Here is a 24,091-nt window from a genome sequence, read left to right as displayed (position 1 = left end):
GTGTGACGAGTACATCACCTAACCATGAAATGACTTTAATGGCTTTTAAATAAATGGTTTGTATTGTAGTACACGGAGAAGTAGGAGAGGTAGGTGCAGTGATGGAGCATTCCCTGAGGCTAAGCATCTTTCAGCCGAGATGCTGTATCAAAGAGAATAATTTGTGCACACTGCTCAGGTCCTTTCTACAAATAACAGTTTTGTGTGAACTTGGCCTTTAAAATGGCGACATCAATCATGCAGGGAGACATTTAAATTTTAGATTACCTGTGGCGGTGAAGTTAACATTTGCAGTATGAGAAGTCACTGCACTAGAGATAGATAATATATTTTGCACTTAAAGATGCAGAACATGGTGTTCGTATTTGACACTTATATGTTATGGATACCAAAAGCTTGGCAAATGAAAGGAAATGAAGGCAATGGCTTGATGACGCCATAAGGAATCGGCTTCCATGTCCAAATGTTTTACTAAGCTCCCATACATGCCATATTTCAGGGTCCTGTAGAGAAAGTAGTGTGCATGAAGATTGGTAATCTGATAGATGATGAAGGTCCAAGGTTGGGAAGATGTCTCATCAAACACCATTTTACAGTCACACGGTGCCAAGACACCCTAAAGTGGTCATCCCGTTCCATAAAACCATTGTAATAACACACTGTATTTAGTATGTTGTATTTTACACCAGATTCACAAGACTTGTCCACTTTTTACAATTCCTTACGATTCTTAGGATCTTCTACTTCTGGATGCCCAAGCAAGTTGTTGCAACGTTTACCACCTAGCAAGAAGTGGTGTAATAAAGCATTGAAAAATCCCCTTTAAATATTCAACCTTCTTTTTTCATACAAAGACATAGATGTTAAAAATTTTTTGGGTTCAACCCACTAATTTCAATGGGATTGAATGACTAATCTGTATGGGGTCCTCTTGACTGTCCACTGACTGATGCTGTTGAAGACTCAGACATGTTGGATTTCATCGGTCAATTCTTTTGTTCTCCCTGGAAATAAATTTCCGCCACATGTTTGTAGCAGTGGCTTACTCTACCGTACCCACTGAAAAACACATATACTTGGTCCAACTGAATGTGTATATGGATGAAGGACTTGTTTGGAACAGCTGTTGTTTGGCTGACAGCCGTTGAAGGTATAACAGCGCCTTTAGTCAATGGGATCCCTCAAGGATCCAAAGTATAGTCTTTGGCTAATGTATCCCAAGTCAAAACGAAAACTGTGAAAAAAGAGCTAGAAATACATGAATCTGAAGGAAGGGAAGTTCCTTCCACTGTATAGTACTAACCCACAGAAGACTTATGAGAATCAGTTAACCTACTCTAGTAGAGGACAGATTATTTGGGCTTCTCGCCAATGGAAAACATATAACTGTAGCCAATATTAATTGGGGGCCAAGTCTTATGGGAGAAGAAAAGACTTCCAGCATTTGTCCATTGTCATAGTGAATAGCATAAGCTCTAACACTGTAAAACAGGCATAGTTAGGAAACATTATATTTTCGTAGATAATCTCTATGGTGGTAGCTTGGGTTTCGTGTATTTATTGGCCTCACTCAACTACATCCAACACATCGCCAACCGTAAGGCCCCAAACTGCACTTAAGCAAATATGTTGCACTTAAAACAGCCAATGCCCGGATCACGTGGCCAGGTATATTACAAAAATAACATTAAAAAAAAAGAGTTAGGACATCGAGGACACTCAGGATTATGGACTCAGGGGATACATGAGAAAATTCTTGTCTATGGATAAAAAAAGTTCCAGAATTTGTGCTGGTCTTATTTGGATTAAAGAAATGTCATATAAATGAGGACCTAATTTAGACATGGATGGGAGACAAGAAGTGAAAAGTACAAGAAATTGTCCTTTTTGAGGACAACTGTGATATATATATATATATATATATATATATATATATATATATATATATATATATATATTTAGACCAGACATGTTGGTTATCACCGTTGATGGATTTTGTGTAGTTATTCACATAACTGTTGATAAAGTTTGGTAAGACGGTTATACTTTTAAAATACATCTATAAGGCAGATCATAGGGTTTTTGAGGAAAGTTTCTATTTTTTGTAAATTAGACATTAAGAACTTTGTGGCATGAACAGAGGGGAACCTAAATAAAACTGACTTGCTTGCAGTGGTTAAAGGTACAGAATCCCTTGAATACTGATATAATATACACCAAAAAATCGAGACATAAAAGTCCATGGGTTCCGACAATTATCACAACATACCTTTTCTACATATTTAGAAATGCTTTAGACTGAAGCCCCATGTTGCGGAAATGCAGCTTTTTTTTTGTTGCAGATTTTGTTGTGTTTTTTTGAGCCAAAGCCAAGAATGGCTACAAATGGAATCAGAAATATATAGGAAGTTCTTGTACTTCTACCTTCTGCTCAATCCACTCCTGGCTTTGGCTCAAAAAATTGCAACACAATCTGCAACAAAAAAAAGATGCGTTTCCGCAATCTGAGGCCTCAGCCTTAGAGAGTTTTCTCTTGGACTTACCAAGGTCCATCAATGAGCTTTATAATAATGAAACCTGAATCTATGTAAAATTCTTTAAACTTTAGTATCCAGTAAGATGTCTGCTTGTCATTCTAAGAATACCAGTCCTGATGGTTTTAAAGGTCTTCTCCATTTGAAAGTTTATTGGAGGAGACGATACCGACAATGGACCTTCTAATAACTGAGGCCCAAAGTCACATTGGAGAATATTTACTAACCAAAATATACCTTAATTTTAGTAAATTTGATCCAAAAATCTGGAATACATGTCCTATACTGTTTTCCTTAAACATTTTAGACACATTTTATGTCTCACCGTAAAGAGGTGTAGCTTGAAAAAAGATGACACAAGTTTTAATGCAAGCTTTGAAGCAAAGTAAGCCAACAGGGAAATGGTGTGAAGTTTCATGAAAGTGTCTAAAGATCTTTAAAATTTTTAGGTTAGTCGGACACTGGTTTAGTGAATATTTCATAAAACAGTTTCTTCCATTTGTATAGATAATACAAAATGCAGTTTCAGAATGGGTTAAAAATGTAAGGCAACATTGATGCATTTTAGTCTGATTGAATGATCACATTAAGAATCATGTAAAACGCGCTGTGCTATAATTACAAGACATGAAATCCATAGCCGGAATCACTGTCGCCCACGTTCATCCTTCTGCTCTAGGCTGCGCTCCTTACAATTTCACTTCATATATGTTATTATTGAAAAGTCAAAAGCTGTGGTTAACTAAGTGCACGGTGTACTTACTTCCCATCCTAGATTATTCTCTTTTATTGTGGTCTTCTGCGTCATGATATAAGGTCCTAATCTTTCCCCAATTTCAATCTTCTTCTTTGCCCAAATCCCAAGACCAGCTCCTGGTATGGAGGATTCTCTGAGTTCAAAGTCAGGTGGGATTGGAATATCATCAGGAATGTAGACTGGTGCTTCATAGGGTGATCCCTCCTTTGGGGTAAAGTCTTCACTGGTTGGGAATGGTGAAGGAGGTCCTACAGGAATGGGTGACATAATACTGTCCTCTGTCTCCTCTTCTGCACTGTCACCGCCAAGGAGATCCGGATCAGGCTCATACATATTATTTACAAGGTCACTGTCACCTGCAGAGAAACAAAAGGAGACACATCTTACAATTCATGTGCCATGAAGAACCAGCGAAGAGCCGTGCCAGGATAATAATGGTATGGACGCCACAACTGATTGGTGCGGGGGCCAAAAGGTGGACATCAATCTGTCTAATATTCACGATAGGCCATTAAGTATCGCCGTCCCAATGAATATAATAAAAGTTCATATGATATTAGTAAAGTTCACTGCAGGCTTATAAATAGTCATATAGATGACTAATAACCATGTTATTTTCTATGCACCCCCAGTATCCACCAATGTGCTCTCTTTATAAATAAGTATTACTTTCATCTTATTTTTCTACAAATTGGCCAACCATCCCCCTATCTATAACAGCCGCAACATGGCTGCTCGAGAAAACTATTATTAGACATTATTTAATTTGTAAAAATGCAATAAAAGTGAATTACAAGCCCGACAAACAAAAGGATAACACAATGAACTGTAATAATGAGGTACATTATTCCCTGAAATAACGGCACGTTGGTAGACTGAAGCCTGATTGTGTATTTTGAGTTGTAAATTCCATGGTAACCTGAACACGCTCTTTCAATTAGGAAATCAGTCTGATTATGTTAGCGAGATTGAAATTATTACACGTGAATGGCTATATTTTACTTACTGTTCACCAGGCAAAGGGAATCGCAATGCACAGACTCAAAGCTGATTATGTTACAGTTTTGACCCCTCAGGGTGTCCGTTTCCTACATGATCTCTGTATTTCCTTTTAATAGTGGCCGGATGAGTAGGAATAGCAGGCACCATACAAAAAGTCTTAACAAAATTTCGTAGAAAAGAAGGTCTGCCAACTTAGGCCTGCATATGGGTTTCCATTTGGGGGTCCACTTGAGAACCCCCTGAATGGAAACCTAATTCACATACTAAAGCGGTTCCCTTAGGAACCTACGGACCCCATAGACTATAATGGGGTCTGTGGGGTTTCCGCTCAGTTTCCACATGAAAAATACGGAGTGAAAAGTTCTGCTTGCAGACACAATATGTGTGGGTGTTATTGAAGGGTAGACTCTGACTGACCTAGAGGGCAAATCAATTTGGACTAAACTGTTCTGGCCATGACCATGAGGACTATCTTGGCCAGTCAAACCAAGAAGCACCTAAACTTGCATAAGATTCCTGCATTAAATCTGCACCCATCCATGGATTAGGATACGCCATCACAGATCCCTTTCTTAAAGGAACATACAAATTCTTCTTCCTATAAGATTACTGGTTCAATGTGATTCACTATAGAAATGTCCATATGGAGGATCCATGAGGGAGGTCCTCTATGATAAGTGCATCCTTGTTGCCAAATTATCTGTTGGGCATTAAAGGGGCACATACCGTTCTTATACAGGGGTCCCGGCAGTCTGTCCCTACCTAGCGTTGCCCATGGTGTCACATGACCCACAGGAAAAAACAACCTTCATTAAATTAACTTTAAACTTCAAATCAATGAAATAAAAACACAACAACTTTTTAATGGAAGATAAATGGCCGTGGTGTTTTATTTATGGGGTTACCAATCCAACAATAAATAAATAATTAAATCATCATTAAAACTTCAAACTTTATAAATATTAAATAAATAATTAGAACCAAAATACCATAAAACCAAATAACAATACAGTAAACTTACAGTCCTCCCAGCGATAGCTGGGCGACTAAAACCCCCACTAATAAAACTCCACGACAGTCCATAATTGACATATTGGGCGGGCGGGTGGGCGTTGACTTCCTCCAGCTGGTCTCCTCAGGAACTGTCACAGAGCTACCAGCTGAGCAGTCTTTTATCTTCAAATTTCCCGCCTTTCACAAACAGCTGTCCAATCAGCTGATAAGCTCGTTGCTGGGCAGAAACATCTGGCAGTCCGCTGCTAGGCCGTTACTGGGCAGATTATCAAGAAAGAAACTTCTAGAACCTACTCATGCCAAGGGCACAGCTGACCTTGCTTAACCCCAACTGGTAAGCACCATCTTGTAGAATTACCTCAAGAAATAGGGGGATAATAAAAGAAGACCAAACCAAATTAGATTAAATTTATTGAAATAAATAATTAATATAAACTCCTGGGGACAGTGACACCATGTGCCCCCTCATCATATACATTCAAGGGGGCCTCTCATTATAAACTTGGAGTAGACACTCACTGACTTTAATGGCCACAAATCCAGTGATTGGAGTCTCCCAGCATTGGAAAAGAATCAGCTGTAACTGCGAGCAGGAGGCCGAACAAATCAGAAACTGAACAAATTGTCCATGAATGTGATTGTGGTTGCTATGGAGAATCTTTCTGTAGTGCACTGGTGTTACCCCTCCATGTACTCACTACAGCCATGTAAAAATATGTACAAGCATCACCACGTTCTGCAATGCAAACACAGGCCTACAATCACTGCTAACCAGACTTCAATTACAGCGCGAGTGTTTCTAATCACCCTTTCATAACTTGTTGTGAGGCTTTGCCAAGAACATGGCTTTTTATGAGTTTGGAAATCCTTGCTACACAATAGCATGTTATTTTCTTGCGTTATAAACCTGAAATTCCTGACTTTGGTTATGCAGCGGTTTCAGAGTAAGGGATATGGGTTAATGACTGTACTAATGACTGCGCGGCTGCCTTACAGCAAATGAAAGCTATTAAAGACAAGGTTTGTTACAGTGTAGCAGATAATGGCTTTACTGTTGTACTATGTAAATATAATAGCCATATAGTATTAGGAAAGATAGATAGATAGATAGATAGATAGATAGATAGATAGATAGATAGATAGATAGATAGATAGATAGATAGATAGATACGTGTGATAGATAGATAGATAGATAGATAGATAGATAGATAGATAGATAGATAGATAGATAGATAGATAGATAGATACGTGTGATATATAGATAGATAGATAGATAGATAGATAGATAGATAGATAGATAGATAGATAGATAGATAAATAGAAGAAATACAAGATATAGATATACAAAAACTACAGCAGCATTCAGTAAACTGAACCAAGACCTATATAAATAGAGATAAAATGCATTGCTGCTATTTGTTATATACCACTTTGGATAGATAAACTAATAGACAGATAGATACATAGATAGATAGTGATAGATACAGAAACGTATGTGTAGACATATAGGTATTGATATAGATAGATAGATAGATAGATAGATAGATAGATAGATAGATAGATAGATAGATAATACATTGATAATGAGATGATGATACATGGATAGATAATAGATAGATACTGTAGATAGATAGATGGATGGATAGATAGATAGATAGATAGATAGATAGATAGATAGATAGATAGATAATAGATAGATAGATAGATAGATAGATAGATAGATAGATAGATAGATAGATGGATAGATGTGGTAATGGATAATACTAGTGTATTTTTATACATGGTATGACAATGCTATCACTATGATAGGTGTTTTGTAGTAAATTTCCTTTGCTAACTGCCTACATTTAGCTGTACAAGCTGTGGCTTCCACCTGTGGTAACACTGGATCTCTCAGCCTGCTGATTGTCTGCTGTCCCTTCTGCTGACAGATCCCTGTTATAAGTATAAAATATTTAAAACAATGCAGAACATATAATAACTAGAGATGAGCGAACACCGTTCGATCAAATCGGTATTGGATCGAATATCAGGCTGTTCAAGGTATTTGTTCCCAATCGAATACCACATGGCATACGCAGTAAAAATTCGTATCCCCTCCCACCTTCCCTGGCGCGTTTTTTGCACCAATAACTGTGCAGGGGAGGTGGGACCGGAACTACGACAACGGAGGCAGTGAAAAAAATTGAAAAAACCCATTGGCTGCCGAAAACATGTGACCTCCCATTTATAAGAACGTCCGCCGCCATATTCGCCAGATTTGCGGTCAGAGATAGGGAGAGAAACAAACAGCTTTTCTCAGGGGTGTAGAGACCATAAAAAGGGCATTAGTATACATAAAAAAATGCGTAAGGCTGGCGCAAGGGGACGGGAACGAGGACGAGGAAGAGGACGGAGGCGTGGAAATGCAGATATGGAGCAAGGTTGCGCTCAACCAACAGCGTCTACTGTGCCTACTCCTCTGCGGCAGCAAGCATTGCGCTTCCCCACAGTCTCCGGCTTGATGGCCACACTAAGTAGGGTGCAGGGACAAACCTAACTAGGCCCAAGCACCAGGAAGAGGTGTTACAATGGCTGGCTAACTCAACTCCTCCTACCCAACAGTCTGGTCCTCCTTCCTCACAACATGCCCAATCTTCCCAGCAACCCCACCTTTCCTACCTCCCAGGAGCTGTTTTTGGGTTCATTCACTGTTCCTCTCTCTGTTCCACCACGTCCTGAATCACCAGAGGTAACAGATAAGTTGCTGTGTCCTGATGCACAAACACTGGAGCATCCGTTATTTCCTGTTGTTGTTGTGGAATTTTTTTTAATGTATGTGCGGTGGACAAATATACTGTGGTTTGCACACTCTGCAACTCCAAACTGAGTAGGGGCTCTGAAAAGAGCAACCTTATAACCACTGGCATGCGCCGTCATTTGGAAGGCAAGCAGTGGGCTCAGTGGCATAGAGCAAACGCAGGACAATCGTCGTCCGGCATTTCCGCCACTGCCTCTCCCACTTTTGCCAGTGCTGGCGCTGTAGTCCAGACCAGCAGCCAGGAAACCTCCACATCTGCCTCCACTACTTTGGAGACTTCTCCCTCATCCTCCCCTTTTCCTGCCTCAGCTCCTTCTCCTGCCTTAGCTCTTTCTCCTGTACCATAATGCGCCTCTTCACAGCAACCCACCATCTCCCAGACTTTTGAGCGCAGGCAAAAATACAGCGCTACCCACCCCCATGCACAAGCCTTAAACACGCACATCTCCAAACTCCTGGCCCAGGAGATGTTGCCGTTCCGGCTTGTGGAGACTCACCTTGATTCCCCCCAACTCTGCTGGTTAGAGGCTCTGCTCACTCCAAGGGCCCAAAACTCTGATGGTGCAAGGCTCTACTCACTCTAAGGGCCTAAAACTCTGCTGGTAAGAAGCTGAAGTCACCTAAAGGGCCTCAATCTCTGCTGGTAGCTCAGCTTAAGGGCCTGTAACTTAATTTTGAAGAGCTCACGTTAAGGACCATAAAAGTGAATTTTGGAAGGTCTTACCACCTCACACACACACAGACATACACACACACACACACACACACACACACATACACAATGACAGTTCAGGGTGGGTACTGTTGGATTTCCCATTGCCTATTCCATCTGTGGTTGTCATGGGCAACGTGATTTAAAGGGGTGCTTGTTAATGTTTCTTTAGCTTCAATTTGGGTTTCTGTTCATCCAATTGGGTTAGAGAAGGTTTCCAGGTATTTTCCCACTTTGATAGAGGTTTTTTTGAGTGTAGAAAGTGTGTAGTTGATAGGCTGTGATGGTGGGGTAATACAGTGATTTGGGCTTGTTAGATGCCCCCAGACATGCTTCCCCTGCTGTCCCAGTTGCACTGCAGAGGTGTTGGCATCATTTGCTGAGGTGTCATAGTGGACTTGGTGACCCTCCTGAGTCGAATGGTGGGTTCCCCTGAAACGAAGCATTTTTCCCCATAGACTATAATGGGGTTCGATATTCGATGGAATAATCGAATATTGAGCGGTTATTCGAAACAAATAATGAATATCGAATATTTTACTGTTCGCTCATCTCTAATAATAACACATAAGGCAAGGAAATAGAAAGAAACTAAACAAAAACAGGTAACAAAAGTATCCGTTTGTTATTCGGGCTTAAAATAAACAAAAAAAAGTCTGAGATTTGCATGTCTCCCTGGTAATGGCGAGAAATTGTCTGCTGGCGCAACTCTGCCATTTGTAGTGGAGGTGATTGTGATTCTGCAGGCATTCCTGCTCAAGATTCTGGGATGGAAGGAAAGCAGCTCTCCGACAATGCAAGTGACTGAGGCAGCGAGGAAACATAATTGTCTATTTTTTTCCTTTGCAATGCATAAGGCAGCAGGACTGCACTCTCACCGAACAGTAGTTTCCACTAGAAAAACAGGCTAAACAACTGCTCCATTGTGGGCCAAAAGTGAAATCGAATGAACTCCCATGGTGCATATTAATGATTGACCCCTGATGTAATCCAAGACAGGATAACACCCAGCAAAAATTACAGTTTTTGCTTCCACAAAAGACATTTTTTTTCTTTGCCAAGTTGGAAAGAGGAGCTATCCAGGGAGACGGACGCAGCAGCCTGTTTAGTTAATGCTACACCCAGTGGCTCAGATCTTATAAAACAGCCTTTCTTAAGGAATACCTTGATTTATCGGGACCTAGATGGCTAGACATGTACTGCATGGGGATGTGTTGCTTGGCAAAGGAGAAGTCAAACCTCTTACTTTTATTCTGAAATACCAGGTGTGGAATGCTACAAAGTTTTCTAGCAGAATGCACCGCTGAGTGGGGCAGTAAATGAGGCACCAAGTGGTCTCTGAATCACCTCCATACTTTTTATTAAAGAGTCCGGTCTCTTGGCATGTCTGTTTTAAATATTGCATTCCCAGTTCATCAAAAATTCTAGTCCATGTTTTCTTTACGCTGTGCCATTCCTCCTGGATATTTAGGAATGAATTGAGTACTGGGTGTTACCAGATGGGGTGTGTATCCGGACTCCCTACACATTCTTATACTGTCCTATCAGTGACAAGCTATGCAGGGCACGTACCCTTTACAAGGGGACACTCAATATAGTCATACATTTCTAGGAGGAATAACAGACACATACTGCAACATAAAGTTCTAAGGAATCATGCCCCAAAATGGAATACCAATGGACCAGTGAGTTGAGAGGTCCTTGTTATTATTACTCCCCACCAGACTTATCACCACTTGGTCTTCTTAGCCATCTTATAGATTCTTCACATTAGTGTGTGTTTTGGCGATTGGTATGGGAGTAAATAATTTCCTATCCTCGAAATTTGGAAATGGCAGTCTTAAAGTGCACCAAGTAATGTTTTTATGGGAATGTTGAAGTCCTATTGTAGGACCTAAGTGGGTGAAGCATAACACAGCGATTCTCTTCATCATTCTTAGAATCCCTATGTTATTCTCTGCCTCTTTAGGCCCCACACAAGGAATCAACTTTCCCCATTGTTCTCTCCATATACTTCGATTTCTTTTCCCCATACTATTTTACTAGGAAAATCATTCACAACACTAAAAACTACATCTAAAATATATTTATAGGTACCTAGGAATAACAAATATTGATTACTAAAGGGGATATCTAGGCTAAAAATATTGATGACCTATCCTAAGGATAGGTCATCAATATGAGATAGGTGGGGGTCCTATACTCGGCAAGCCCCACCGATCAGCTGATACACAGAGAATAAAGCAGGGAGAAGATAGTTACATAGTAGATGAGGTTGGATGAAGACATCAGTCCATCAAGTCCTTCCCGACTCCAATCTGGCAGCCAGTATAAAACCCTGGATCAACATTTCCATAAAATTTAGAACCCATAACCCGTAATATAGTTCTCTTCGAGAAAGGCCTCCAGTCCCTCTTTGAACTTGTTCAATGAATCCACCACCACCACTCCCTGGGGCAGAGAGTTCCAGAGCCTCGCTGTTCTTACTGTAAAGAATCCCCTTCTATGTTACTGGTGAAACTTCCTCTCCTCCAGACATAGAGGATGTCCCCTTGTCACTGTCACTGGTTTAGGAGTAAAAAGATGACTCTGTTCTCTGCATAGTGGTCAGACCAGGTATAGGAGATCAGCTTCCATTCACGTGGAGCCGAGCTGCCGTGACTCAGTTCAGCCATTATATAGAGAACACCGCTGTCTGCTTTTTGCTGCATGTTCCAGCAACTGAGAACAACTGATAAGTGGGGGTGCCAAAGGTTGGACCCTCATTGATCTCATGTGATTCCTACAATAGCCCATAAATTGTTTTATCTCGGAAAACACCTTTAAATCTATTTAATATTTTATTACATGAAAATATTTAAATAGTTTACATGAAATTCTAGAACAAACTTTCTAAATGCTAATCGAAAAAATAGTTAAAGAGCATGGAAACTAAATTGAAAGTCATAGATTGAAAGCTAAAACTAAAATTTATAAAATAACAATCAAAAACTAAAAGGAAAATCTTTTTGTAGAAAAATTCCCAACACACAGTCACGGTCAAATATACATCACAAATTTCCATTTGTTTTCAGGTAGAATCTGAAAAAGTTTGCTTTAATCTACAAATATCTTCCTAAGCTTAAGCAGGAAAATGAAAAAAAAAAAAATTCTGCATAAGCGAAAAAAGTTTGTGCGAGGGAACAGCCACATTTGGGTTTTCAGGGCAGAATATTATTGCACAGTCAATTTTGTGGAGCATGCCTTAAGTGCTTCTGGTCAGAGTCTGCTTTTCTTTTCCTAGAGTTGTGGGATGTAAACTGTTGTCTAAAGCAATTACTGTATTAAAAGACTACAAAATGTAACTGTTCCTGAAATGTAATGAAAATACTGATGGAGCACAACCTCTGTTACCCCGGGTATCTGTTACAGCCACATGGTTCTTATTTTGTAGGCAGAGGGCACAAGTTTTTTTTAAATGTTTTTACAATCTTGGTCAGCGCGGGGCTTCAATTAGGTGCCAAAATTAGAATTTACAACGGAGGTAGAAAGTTTTTAAAAATTAAAAAATTTAACCAATTCAAAAACATGAGTAATATAAAAATGTAACAATTTACATGGGCAGAATAATGGAAGATCTGGAGGGCACTTGAAACACATTGCTTTAAGACAGTTTAAACATCTTACCTTTTATCTTAGAGTTAACCGTAGTTTTACATGGTCATGTCTTGAGTTATATAGTGAGCTTTACTACGCCGAGGCAGAGTTAACACGGGGTATTTTGGTCAGGATTTTGACGCTTCAAAATCCTGACCAAGAAGACGGATCCAATTGAAATCAATGGGAACCGGTCAGTTCTTTTTTCTGGGAGTTGTTTGTTCCGGCTCCCGGAAAAAAGAACGGACATGTTCATTCTTCAGGCAGAGTTGCCTTGCGAATTCGCCTGAAGACACTCCCTCCTCCTGACTAGGCCCATTAATTTGGGTCTAATCCGGAGCAGAGTGCGCGACTGAATGCCGCTGCACCGCACCGGCATCCAGTCACAGCTACCTGTATTTTGGACCGGAACCTGAAACGGCCTCTGCCTCAGACCATAAATCCCTGTGTGAACCCGGCCTAAGTGCTATGTTCACATTAGGTCTGTCTTCCATTGTTTTGTTCTGTTATAGTAGCAGAGCAATGGAAGATGAACACCAAGGAGCCCAAAGGATCCCATTGTCTATGATGATAGTCAAATAGTCATAGAGCATATTAGCCATATTCGATTGATGGCTGTCTTTCTGGAAACCTTATAAACCTGCACTCTTAGCTCAGTCTAGCATGCATGTTTTCAATTAGTAGACTGGAACGATCCTATGTCAGACACCTTTGGTAAGAACTTATCTCTTTGAGTAACTAAGGATCCATCTTTTCCCTAACATTGGCCTTTATGTGGTTATCAGGTTGGTTGCTCAATACACATTAGATCAGGGGTGCTCACACTTTTTCAGCGTGTGAGCTACTTTGTTAGTTGACCAAGGCAAAAAATCTACTAGGGCGGGACCGAGGCGTGCCTGTGGGCGGGGCTGGGGTGGGCCTATGGGCGGGACCGGGTGGGCTTATGGGTGGTGCGGGTGTGTATGTGGGTGGGGCTGGACATGTGGGTGGGGCCGAGCAGATCGTGAGAGCAGGAGACAGCGGCGTTCTGTGGCCGCCCAGGGATCCCCGGTGTCTGCTTGCTCACAGCGCAGGCTGAGAGTTATCTCTGGACACTGGCAGGCTGGGGATGCCCCACCTGCCAGTGTCAGGAGATGACTCTCAGCCTGCACTGTGAGCAAGCAGACACCGGGGATCCCTGCATCCTGCGATCGACCCATACGTCCTTTGCGATCTACCAGTAGATCACGATCGACAATCGAAGACGACGTATTGGGCACCCCTGCATTAGATCATCCACAAATCCTACTAAGACTAGTTTGTTAGGGAAACTTTATATTGGTGATTGACAATATATCAAGAGTGATGTCATCAGAATTCCTGAATGATGTCATTTGTATCCTAACACTGGCTATGATATGAACTTTTTTATCCTCCAGTACAGGCTACCTGTTCTACACGCAAGAATATTTGATTACACGTTTCTAAATCACAAATCCGCCCACCCACATCCTAGAAATATATAGATAGATCTAAAAGCTTACTTCTTAAAGCAGAAAATGAACAATCGTCTTAAAAATCTCCTAGAGTTCAAATGTTTTTTTCTTTAAAAAAAAAAAAAGTGTTACTACATCTTTACATTGAAAACCTAAATACCATCTTTGGAAAAGCAAAGCGCTAATGTATAATTTATAGGGGGTTTTAAGACTAACTGCGAAGTGGTAAAGGAGAAATTAAAGATATTCTTTAATTAAGGGATTTCTCCTTGTGAAACAGGTAATGCAGCCTGTAACGATAATTTGGAGTATTCCTCCGAACGCATTTTCCAGAGTACAGTAAAACCAGCAGGGAGGGTTTCCAAATAACTCAGCATTAAATACCAGTGTTAGATTTCCTGTAAACGACAAGTCAGCCAGGCAGCAAAAATATTTTTCACAGAAGAGCCTATTACAATTCAGGACTGTGAGAAAGACAGAGGTTTCAATTCAAGTATCTCTGTCTATAAAAACTCAAGTATAATGACATAGGTTCAGTATACAGTGCCAGGTGTACCAAGATGTTGGGCTTTGATAACCCCCATCTATCCCCAGGGAGATGTCTACCAAATGTAGGAGGAAAGATTGGGGGCATTTTCTAGATCCTTTCCATGTTGTCCACTTGGAAAGAGACCATTCGAGATATCATTTCAATATCTTTTTAATAACCTATAAGCACTAAGCCATAAAAGGGGATCATTGCTTTGAATACTCTACTACACAGGTTCCTTGACAAGTGATCACAAAGTGTGGCCCTACTGATAGCCCCATGGATCACCTATGGATCACACAGCGCCAACAAAAATGGAAGTATTTCTAATTGTCCAGAAAAATTTATTGATTGTCTGTGTAATGCAGGACCTAATAGGTCCTCTACAGCTAAAGACCATCTCCAATCTGGCCAAGAATTGGAAGCCCTAACCGGAAATGGAAATAGGTACAACTGAGCCCAAACGACAGTCCAAGTTCAAGATGCTTATATGAGTTGGAAATATAGGATGACTGTTTTTCATAAATCCACATGACAAACAAGGGACAATATAAGTTGTAGAAATTTCCGCCCCATGATTTATAGCAAGACTCCTTTTTTTTCAAAGGACACAAAGTAATGGAGAATCCTGACACTTTTTATTTTGAGAACTTTACCTAAGTTACTTAAGGGCTAGGACACAGAGAACTAAGGCTTATAGACATTAGATATATGATGGCTTAACCCGCTGATTTTGGTGGTATCGGACGATCATTTAATGTCCACCAACGGCAGATGTTGGTGGAAAATAAGGTTGGACCGTTGGACCTCAACATGTCAGATCCTTTTGCTTTCAGGGATACTGGTCACCTCCAGAAAAAGCTGCTTGTAGCTTTCTGAACATGTATATGTTCAAGGAACCCAACTTGGCATGTGTATGGTGGGATTGGATTGGTAGAGATCTCTGTTGGCTAACTAGTGTATTTGGCCAGTCCTAATGACATGTTTAGTGTGAAAGTTGTGGCCTTTACTCACCACCTTCATACCATAGAGGATAGCTAGAAGCAACTGCTTTGCCATTTATAATAGTCTCCATGCAAGTGACATTGTCCATATTGGTTTACTTTTTACTTATTCTGGTACGATGCGATGAGGAAAGGGTTAACAGCATGTGAAAGGGTCTACAATGAGACTGGATACACAGATACGTATGGTATAGAAAGGAATATGTATAGGGAATCTGAGCTTTATTCTGGATATTTACAGCCACCCTGCACTTCTGGAAGGATTCAGACCACTTGGAGCTTGGAACAGTCACCTGATATAAGCAACCATCCGATCCCCCGTCACCTCACCCCACACCAACCCAACCCTGCCTGCATGGCTGGACAGACTCAGGCACTAAGTATTCCCATTCCCTGCATAAGCTAGTAGTGAATTTCATTATCATTCAGCTGAGTGCATATCCCCCCAGGGCGTCAAACAGGAGTGCTGACGTTTATTAACACAGCAGATTAATAGCACTGGGAAAAGACATTTTCACAAACATGATGAATATTAATAATAATCAATAACAACTTATATGTCCTAAATTGAGCTGCAGACATTACCCTGGGGGACGAAGGGAAAATCTGCAAGTGATGAAAAGGTGGTACAAACAGATCGGGGGAGGTGGGCAACAAATATTTAGATGTCAGCAATGAATGTTAGAGATTTTGTTAGGTTGGGCTTTAGCCTGACTCTTGGTTGTTGTGATAAAATAGATAGATAGGAGGTAGGTAGAAAGAAAGATAGATAGATAGATAAATAGATAGATAGATAGATAGATAGATAGATAGATAGATAGATAGATAGATAATATAACTAGCACACCTCATATCCAGGGGTGTAACTTGAGGAGGTGCAGAGGATGCAGTCATACCAGGGCCCAGGAGCCTTAGGGGCCCATAAGCACTGGTGTCAGTATTGAGATTGCAACTTCCATCTGGCCCATAAACCAAGGAGTCCACAGATTACCCTAACCACACTAAGGGTGTTTAAACTCCTTAGCACCCGTATCCATCACTATCAAGAATTCTCTGTAGGGATGAGGTAGGGGGCTCCAGACAAAAGATTGCAACAGGGCCCACAAGACTTTAGTTACACTTCTGCTCATATCTGAAGCTATTGTTCTTATTTAAGAGATCCTGTGGATGAAAACCAGTACTCCCTGACCCATGTCTGAGGAATCTCATTGGCAAACCAGTACCCTGTTCTGTATGCTGATAAGGGGGCATGAAACAGATGTCTACAGATGGGTTTGTTTTGGAGGGTCTCTGATTTGGCTGATACGCTAATTTGCATACATATATAGTACATGATCAGGATCAATCTGAAGTCCCAGGATCAGAAGCTGCAAGTTAGACCTCTGCACATAGAGTATGCATCACCATGCACGGGTCTCTTAGGCTAAGGGCCTACGTAGCGAGCAGCAGCCAACAATCGCTTTGGAAAAGGCCATGGTGTAAACACATTGAGTTTTTCCCGCAGTGTTTTTGAAAAAGCAGCATTTCCGTTGCAGATTTTTTTCTGCAATGTGTGGGTGGCATTATCCAGAATCCCATCCACTTTGCAAGTAATGTAAAACACGGCATTTTCGCAACTTGGGTCCCCAGACTTATGCAGCCACTGTATTGATTGAATTTCTGTAAAGGGCATCTTACATGACAAAGTGGTAAGTTTAATGTTCAGAAATCCATACTTGCGCAGGAAACGGCATCACTTCTGTATCACTGTTCTATTTCTTATACAGATACAGACACCTCTGAATAGGATTTATACAATGGGATCCCAATGGTTTAATTCAGAACAAACCCTTTAAATCTCAGTTCATTACTCTATGACTACTATACTGAACTTAGGTTCATGTTCAAAGTCTACTATTGAGGTACTGCCAACCTCGTGGCTCCTTCCTCAACGAGTCAATGCCATTGCAAAAGCACCATCAATGAATAAGTAAACCCCAGTTTCCATGTAAAAAATTGCCGTAGTAAAGCTGAATAGTACCCCCCCAACACTACTGGCTTGTATCCCACAGAGCCTCATAGATGGTGCTAACACTCAGCTTTCAAAGTGTGATATGAGGTGTTGTAAACACCACCTGGCTCTATTTAAAGTAAATGTTGTATACTGAATGGAATTATTTATATCTAAAATTCACATGGGAGTGGGGTATTTGTATTTCAGAGCTGCCGCATCCCTCCTATTTCCTCGCCGCTCGCACACGGCCTGGGGCCAGGCTGGTGAAATGACTTGTGATGGCACTGTAATTTTTATCAAGCCTTGTTTCTGCTAAAAAGCCTCTTTGTTTCACAGAAATGTGATTTGGTCTTTTCTTCCTCTCCCTATCCCTTAATATACCACTTCCACTTGCCCTGGAGGAATGAAAGGTATTCCAAGGAATAGTTCAAATCCTACCGCTTTTTAAGCTCTAAATCACAACAGTAGTTACCTCTTTGTAGCTGGGGAACTGGGGGGGGGGGCACAAAGTATATTTTTGAGCTTGAAAATCTCTTTCCTGAGTCGATATCAAAGTAGAAATATAACAATATATGACGCATATGATACAGGGGCCAACAACAAAAAAATTACATTAAGCTGGAAATAATTTTTTTTATTTTTTATTTTATAATGTACATTATTTATATGTATCTCACTTATTAGTGAGATGATGATTTCAATAGACCAATATTAATTCATTAATATTAATATTGGTCTATTCAAATTAATTAGTCTTAGCTCTACCTATTATCTATACATCTTAGACCATAACCTTTTTAATTTTTTTTTGCATCGCAAAAATATAACATTAAAGGGATTCTACCATTAAAACCTTTTTTTGTGTGGATAAGACATCGGAATAGCCTTTAGAAAGGCTATTCGTCTTTTACCTTTAGACGTGGTCTCTGCTGCGCCGTTCCTTAGAAATACCGTTTTTTACCGGTATGCAAATGAGTTCTCTTGGGGGCGTGCCCCAGTGTCTTAACAGAGATGGGGGGGTCCCCACCACTGCCAGAGAAGTGTCTCCAAGCGCCGCCTCCTTCTTCATCCACAGCGTCATCTTCAATGTCTTCTTCTGGTGCAGGCTCGTAACTTCTAGGTCTCGGGCCTTGGGCAGAGCAGACTGCGCAGGTGCACAGGTCACGGGAAAATGGCCGCTTGCACAGTATTGTTAGCGGCCATTCTCCCGTGGCCTGTGCGCCTGCGCAGTCTGCTCTGCTAGAAGTTACGAGCCTGTGCCAGAAGAAGACATGGAAAATGACGCTGTGGATGAAGAAGGAGGCGGCGCTGGAGACACTTCTCTAACAGCGGTGGGGACGCCCCTATCGCTGTGAGAGAACTCATTTGCATACTAGTAAAAAACTGTATTTCTAAGGAATGGCGCAGCGGAGACTACATCTAATGGTAAGAGACGAATAGCCTTTCTAAAGGCTATTCCGACGTCTTATCCACAAAAAAAAAAGTTTTAATGGTAGAAACCCTTTAAAGGTGATTTCTGCAACAGACAATCCAGATTTTGTATGCTTGTTACTGAAAATTTCAGTAATCTGTGGGGGAACTGTCAGTGAGTATTCAAATTCCCTGCAGCACCCCCACAGGAAAAATGAGGTATTACACAATTGACACTGAAATCAATCAACTGATGTGTAATATATGGACAGATTGGGTCCTCCAAATGGAAGGTACCCTATATAAGAGAACCCCTCAGTTAAAGAATTTTCCTGCACCTCATATTGGCTCATTTTTGGAGCACTTTGGCTAATCTCAGTTTCTACGCCCTGCTCACCACTTTTTTAGACAGTGTGTGGTGCGAGCGGGAATCTAGGAGGGACAGGGATGCTGCGGTCCATCAGATTTACTATAACTTGTATGAGTTAATGTAACAAATCAATGTCAGTAACTGAGTGCTGTGGATTTGTGATGAGAAGAACCTTCATGGTGAGTTGTATGCCTGTCTGAGAATAAATTCAAGAATCCTGAGTCTTAATAAATCTCCCTCATTGTTTCCTGTATGAACTGATAACACTGTGTGCATCAGAGGAGCAGAGAGAAGGTCAGTTCTCCATAGTGGAGCACATAACTTCACAATAAAGCAGTCAGAGAATTATTCAGTAACAGGCTGTATAATCAACATCAGGCTAAACGAAGATCAATCCGCACAGAGAACTAAATGATCCTGAGTCTTTCTTTTTCTTCTTAGTTGCTATGACTCCTAGTATCTTCTCCATCTGCTATTCTGAGCTTGTATGTGTTCTTTCTTGTAATATATTACTGTATTATTCATGCTGCTGTAACACACTGAATTTCCCCATGGTGGGACAATGAAAGTATTACCTTATCTTATATACAAAGGAAATTTTAAAATGGAAAGAACAAAAAAATAAAATAAAATAAATGAATAATATATGTGGATATAAGCATATAAGAAATTTATTTAAAGGGGCTCTATCAGCAAAATCATGCTGATAGAGCCCCACATATGCGTGCATAGCCTTTAAAAAGGCTATTCAGGCACTGTAAAAGTTAAATTAAACTGCCCCCCCCACCCCCCGTTTTAAAATAATAATTTAAAAAAGAATGTTCTCTACTTACGGAACGTGCACGCTGGGCGGGCATTCAGGGTGCGCCGTCTTCTTCTTCCCTGCCTCTTCTCCCTCTGACGTCTTCGGGTCCCGTCCTCCTCCAGCGCTTGCTCGCGGACACTGATAAAAAAAATATAGCCCGGGCGCATGCGCAGTAGCCGTAGTGGAAGCCGCAAGCTACTGCGCATGCGCCCGGGCTATTTTTTTTTATCAGTGTCCGCGAGCAAGCGCCGGAGGAGGACGGGACCCGAAGACGTCAGAGGGAGAAGAGGCGGGGAATAAGAAGACGGCGCACCCTGAATGCCCGCCCAGGGTGCACGTTCCATAAGTAGAGAACATTCTTTTTTAAGTTATTATTTTAAAACGGGGGGGTAGTTTAATTTAACTTTTACAGTGCCTGAATAGCCTTTTTAAAGGCTATGCACGCATATGTGGGGCTCTATCAGCATGATTTTGCTGATAGACCCCCTTTAAGAAACTTTCCTTTTCCATTTATCAAGATGAGTCACTTTTTACATAAAAGTCTATGGAGAAGGGAGGGGATTACAGGGTGATTTTACTAACACAATCACATGTTGCGGTGCGATAATATAACCCTAAGGCTGAGTTCACACTGAGTTTTTTGGTCAAGAATTTGGTCAGGAATCCGCCTCAAAATCAGCCTCCAAAAAAAGCTTCCCAATAGAGTTCTCAGCCTAAACTCAGCCTAAAGGGGTTAGCAATGAGCTGTGGTGCTCATCCAAACCCTGATGTCTCTTCCAGCTCTGATCTTTGGCGGTCCAAGGTGTCAGATTCCACCAATTAGTTATTGATGACCTATCCTAAAGATTACAATCCTGGAAAACACCTTTAATAAAATTTGGTATATATTACTCCAGTGCACTTCAGATTAAAAATGGTGCATGGAGTCTTAGTCTTAATAAATTACTTCCTATATTTCAATAAATAAAATAATTATCAGCGAATCAACTTTCTGCAACCAATCTGTTGTATACAAAATCCATAATCATTTAGTGCAGTCATTCTGGCAAACTGCTATGAAAAATGTACATTCGTATAACAGCATCCATTTTCACAGATCCTTTGTGCATTGATGGGTCCGTGAAAATGGCCAAAAATATGACATGATCTATTTTTTTGATGGTGTGAATGAAAGTTTAGAAGGTAAAACGGGAATGGATTTTCCCTTTCTCAATTTGTGGCCATTGCACTTTTTGAGCCCAGCTCATGTTGTGCACATATAGACCACCATATAAAACTGATGAAAAAAAAAACAAATTGACAAATTCTTCCTCACATCCTCGCTGCCTACACAGGAAGCGGGAATTGACTTAGCTATAAATTGACTGGAAAAATAAGGAAATAAATAATTGTTTGGATTGTCGTCAACAATGAATGAACCTTCACTAAATATTTTCCCACATAAATTAAAGGATTAGTGCCATGCGATAAATGTGACAAAACAAATAGGAATAAGACAATGGTGGCTAACTATATATTATCTCCATACTCCTCACACTCCGCAATCAGAATCCAAATCACAAAGTACACGGCAGATTAACACCCAAATGATACAAATGATCAGAAACATGGTATTGGTAGAACGTGACATTCACAAGTCCTGGCGGCTTAATTGTACGCCAGTCAGGTCCTCTGCATATATCTCGCCGCTACTGTACAATATATCGCTAATGAAAATTGTTCATCTTATGTGTATGCAGCCCAAGGAATTAGTAAGTAAATATATTACAGATGTAATACAAGGTGCAATCACAGGTGACCCCTGCGTAGACAACTGGCTGGATATAGTAGTAAGTAGAGTTTCATCACATAATCCATGAGTAGTTAAGAGGTTTAGATTTATGTTATGTATTTTGGCAGTGGTTTGTGACTCCACATCTGTCCTTCAACATAGTTACAAACAGTTTAATTGCCAAAATTAGAGCGTTTAGCTCCTGCCCCAAAATGCATGGAGATTGTGTGCAAAACCCCTCTCTATTTTAGGTGGCAGTTAACTGGGACTAGTCAAATTTACCAGAATTTTTTCTAAAAATTCACCATAATTTCAGCAAAATAGTCAAGATCAGTACAGAATATGCTTCTTAACTATGTGCCTTTGCTAAAGTCACAAGACAGGTCGCAATCCAAAAATGTCATTCCACCAGGTTTCTGTCCTAAACCCTGGGGAAACTGCAGACGGGACAGGTCCCTGGCTGAATGCAGCCTCTCCGCGGGGGAACCATTTTTTTTGGCCAGACACAAAGTCTTGCATGTGTCGTTCTGAGGTGGAATGACACAGAGTGCACAGGGGCGCAAGTGTCAACACCCCCCTAAGGCTACATGGTGACTATGACATGTCACACAGCAAAATACTGGCTGCATCACAAGTAAAGAAAGTAGATATGATTGCATTGCACCCATATGTTGTCACAACTGCGACCTGCAGGCTGCTGATTTTTGGCGACTCTAATGTCATGGCCGCATGGTAACTTGAGAGTCACAATGCAACCACATTCATTTTGGTTAAATGCAATGCAGGCAGCACAACACCATGTACATTGACTTTGTGATGTGTCAAACTACCTGCATTCATACGACCGAGTGTGAAACACAGTCCATGTGTTGGCTGGATTTACCAGTCTGAACAGTATCCTGGGAGAGGGACTCCTATCGGTATAGTAATCTATGATGCCAGGAGACCCTGCCTACCAGTGATATACTATCCCACACTATAATTCTACAAGACAGTATGTCATTGGTTGGCAGGGACCCATAGCATCATAAATAACTATAATGCTAGGATTCCCTCTCCCGGCATACTGTTCAGGCTGGTCATGTTAATAGCCCCCATTCGCTGACAGTGACATTAATGCTGACATGTGACGTCACACGGTCAGATTTGACTGTATTGTGAATGTAGCCTAACTCTGCACTGTCTATTAGTAAATATGGGCCACTGTTTTCTAAAAATGGTTATGAATTCCATCAATTGCATATGAATATTCCCTAATGCAAGCAATATTCTGAGCATAGAAAAAGCAGCAGTGGAGCCTTGAAAGAAAAATCCCATCTGATCATCCCTATATCATGTCTCCCGGTCCCCCATATGTATGGAGATCACAATAGATCTTGTTATATCGAATCAAGACATTAAACATTTTTTGCTTTCTGGGGTTGACTAAACAAGGAATAATAAAAGATCATACAATGCTAAGTAGGACATGTCTTATATTAATATGCATTTATAAAAAGTGAGATAAGTAAAAAGCTTGTAGAAATAGATGGGCTTGGGTCTCTTTAAGACCCCTTCCTTGCAGGCTATCCTGTGTGACTGTAGATACTGTACAGACAAGAGGGAGACAAATTCCCTCTAATAATTACAGCTCTGAAATGTCGGACAGAGCGCGGTACATGTTTCATGCTGAATGCGGACATATCGAGTGAAGCAACTCTATTCCACTTAAGATAAGCCCAGAACAATGTGACACACAGTTGCATTATGTGGCAAATTTAAAGAAATTCTTTGTAGGGAAAGCTGGGTTAATAGCCAGCAGAGGTACCTGGGGAATGGCTCTTTCATGTCTAATGTAACTGAATTCTGAACCCTTTGCACTGGGGGTCTGGCTGCAAACAAAGTCTGGAATGCTTATGAAGATCAGCCTGGCGGTAGGTGGGGGACTTTACTTTCTATAATACATGGATAGACAACATTACATTATTCAGTAGTTGGAGAACTACAAACCACAGCATGACCTACCGGCTAGGAACACTAGAAAACCTGTGGGATGTTAATGTGCATATTAGCCATGCAACATCTTAGGCAAAAAGTATATTTAAGAATCCCAACAGGGGTACTCCAATGTGTCCTTGTTCTGTACCCAAGTGTCAGTCTGTCACCCCATATGTTAATGCATCATCGTCCCATTTCCTTAAAGGGAGGTCAAGTCCAAAATATCTCCCAAACCAATAATAGTTATAGGACACTTAATAGAATCAGAAACATACCTTTATGGCCACAAACCGGGGAAGCAA

General features: G+C 40.8%; 1 protein-coding gene across 2 annotated transcripts in view; it reads right to left on the bottom strand.

Annotated features, from left to right (window-relative positions):
- PRDM16 (PR/SET domain 16) overlaps window positions 1–24,091 on the bottom strand; it is a 454,135-nt gene that overhangs the window by 297,098 nt on the left and 132,946 nt on the right. For both annotated transcript variants that reach the window (XM_075279930.1, XM_075279929.1), the window contains exon 2: window positions 3,298–3,647. In XM_075279930.1, the coding sequence (XP_075136031.1) occupies window positions 3,298–3,647 (350 nt within the window). The remainder of the gene's footprint in view (window positions 1–3,297; window positions 3,648–24,091) is intronic.

This window comes from Leptodactylus fuscus, chromosome 6 (assembly GCF_031893055.1).
Source record: "Leptodactylus fuscus isolate aLepFus1 chromosome 6, aLepFus1.hap2, whole genome shotgun sequence".
NCBI classification, from domain to species: domain Eukaryota; kingdom Metazoa; phylum Chordata; class Amphibia; order Anura; family Leptodactylidae; genus Leptodactylus; species Leptodactylus fuscus.
The sequence above is the reverse complement of the archived record's forward strand: the minus strand, read 5'-3'. Positions and strand labels throughout refer to the sequence as shown.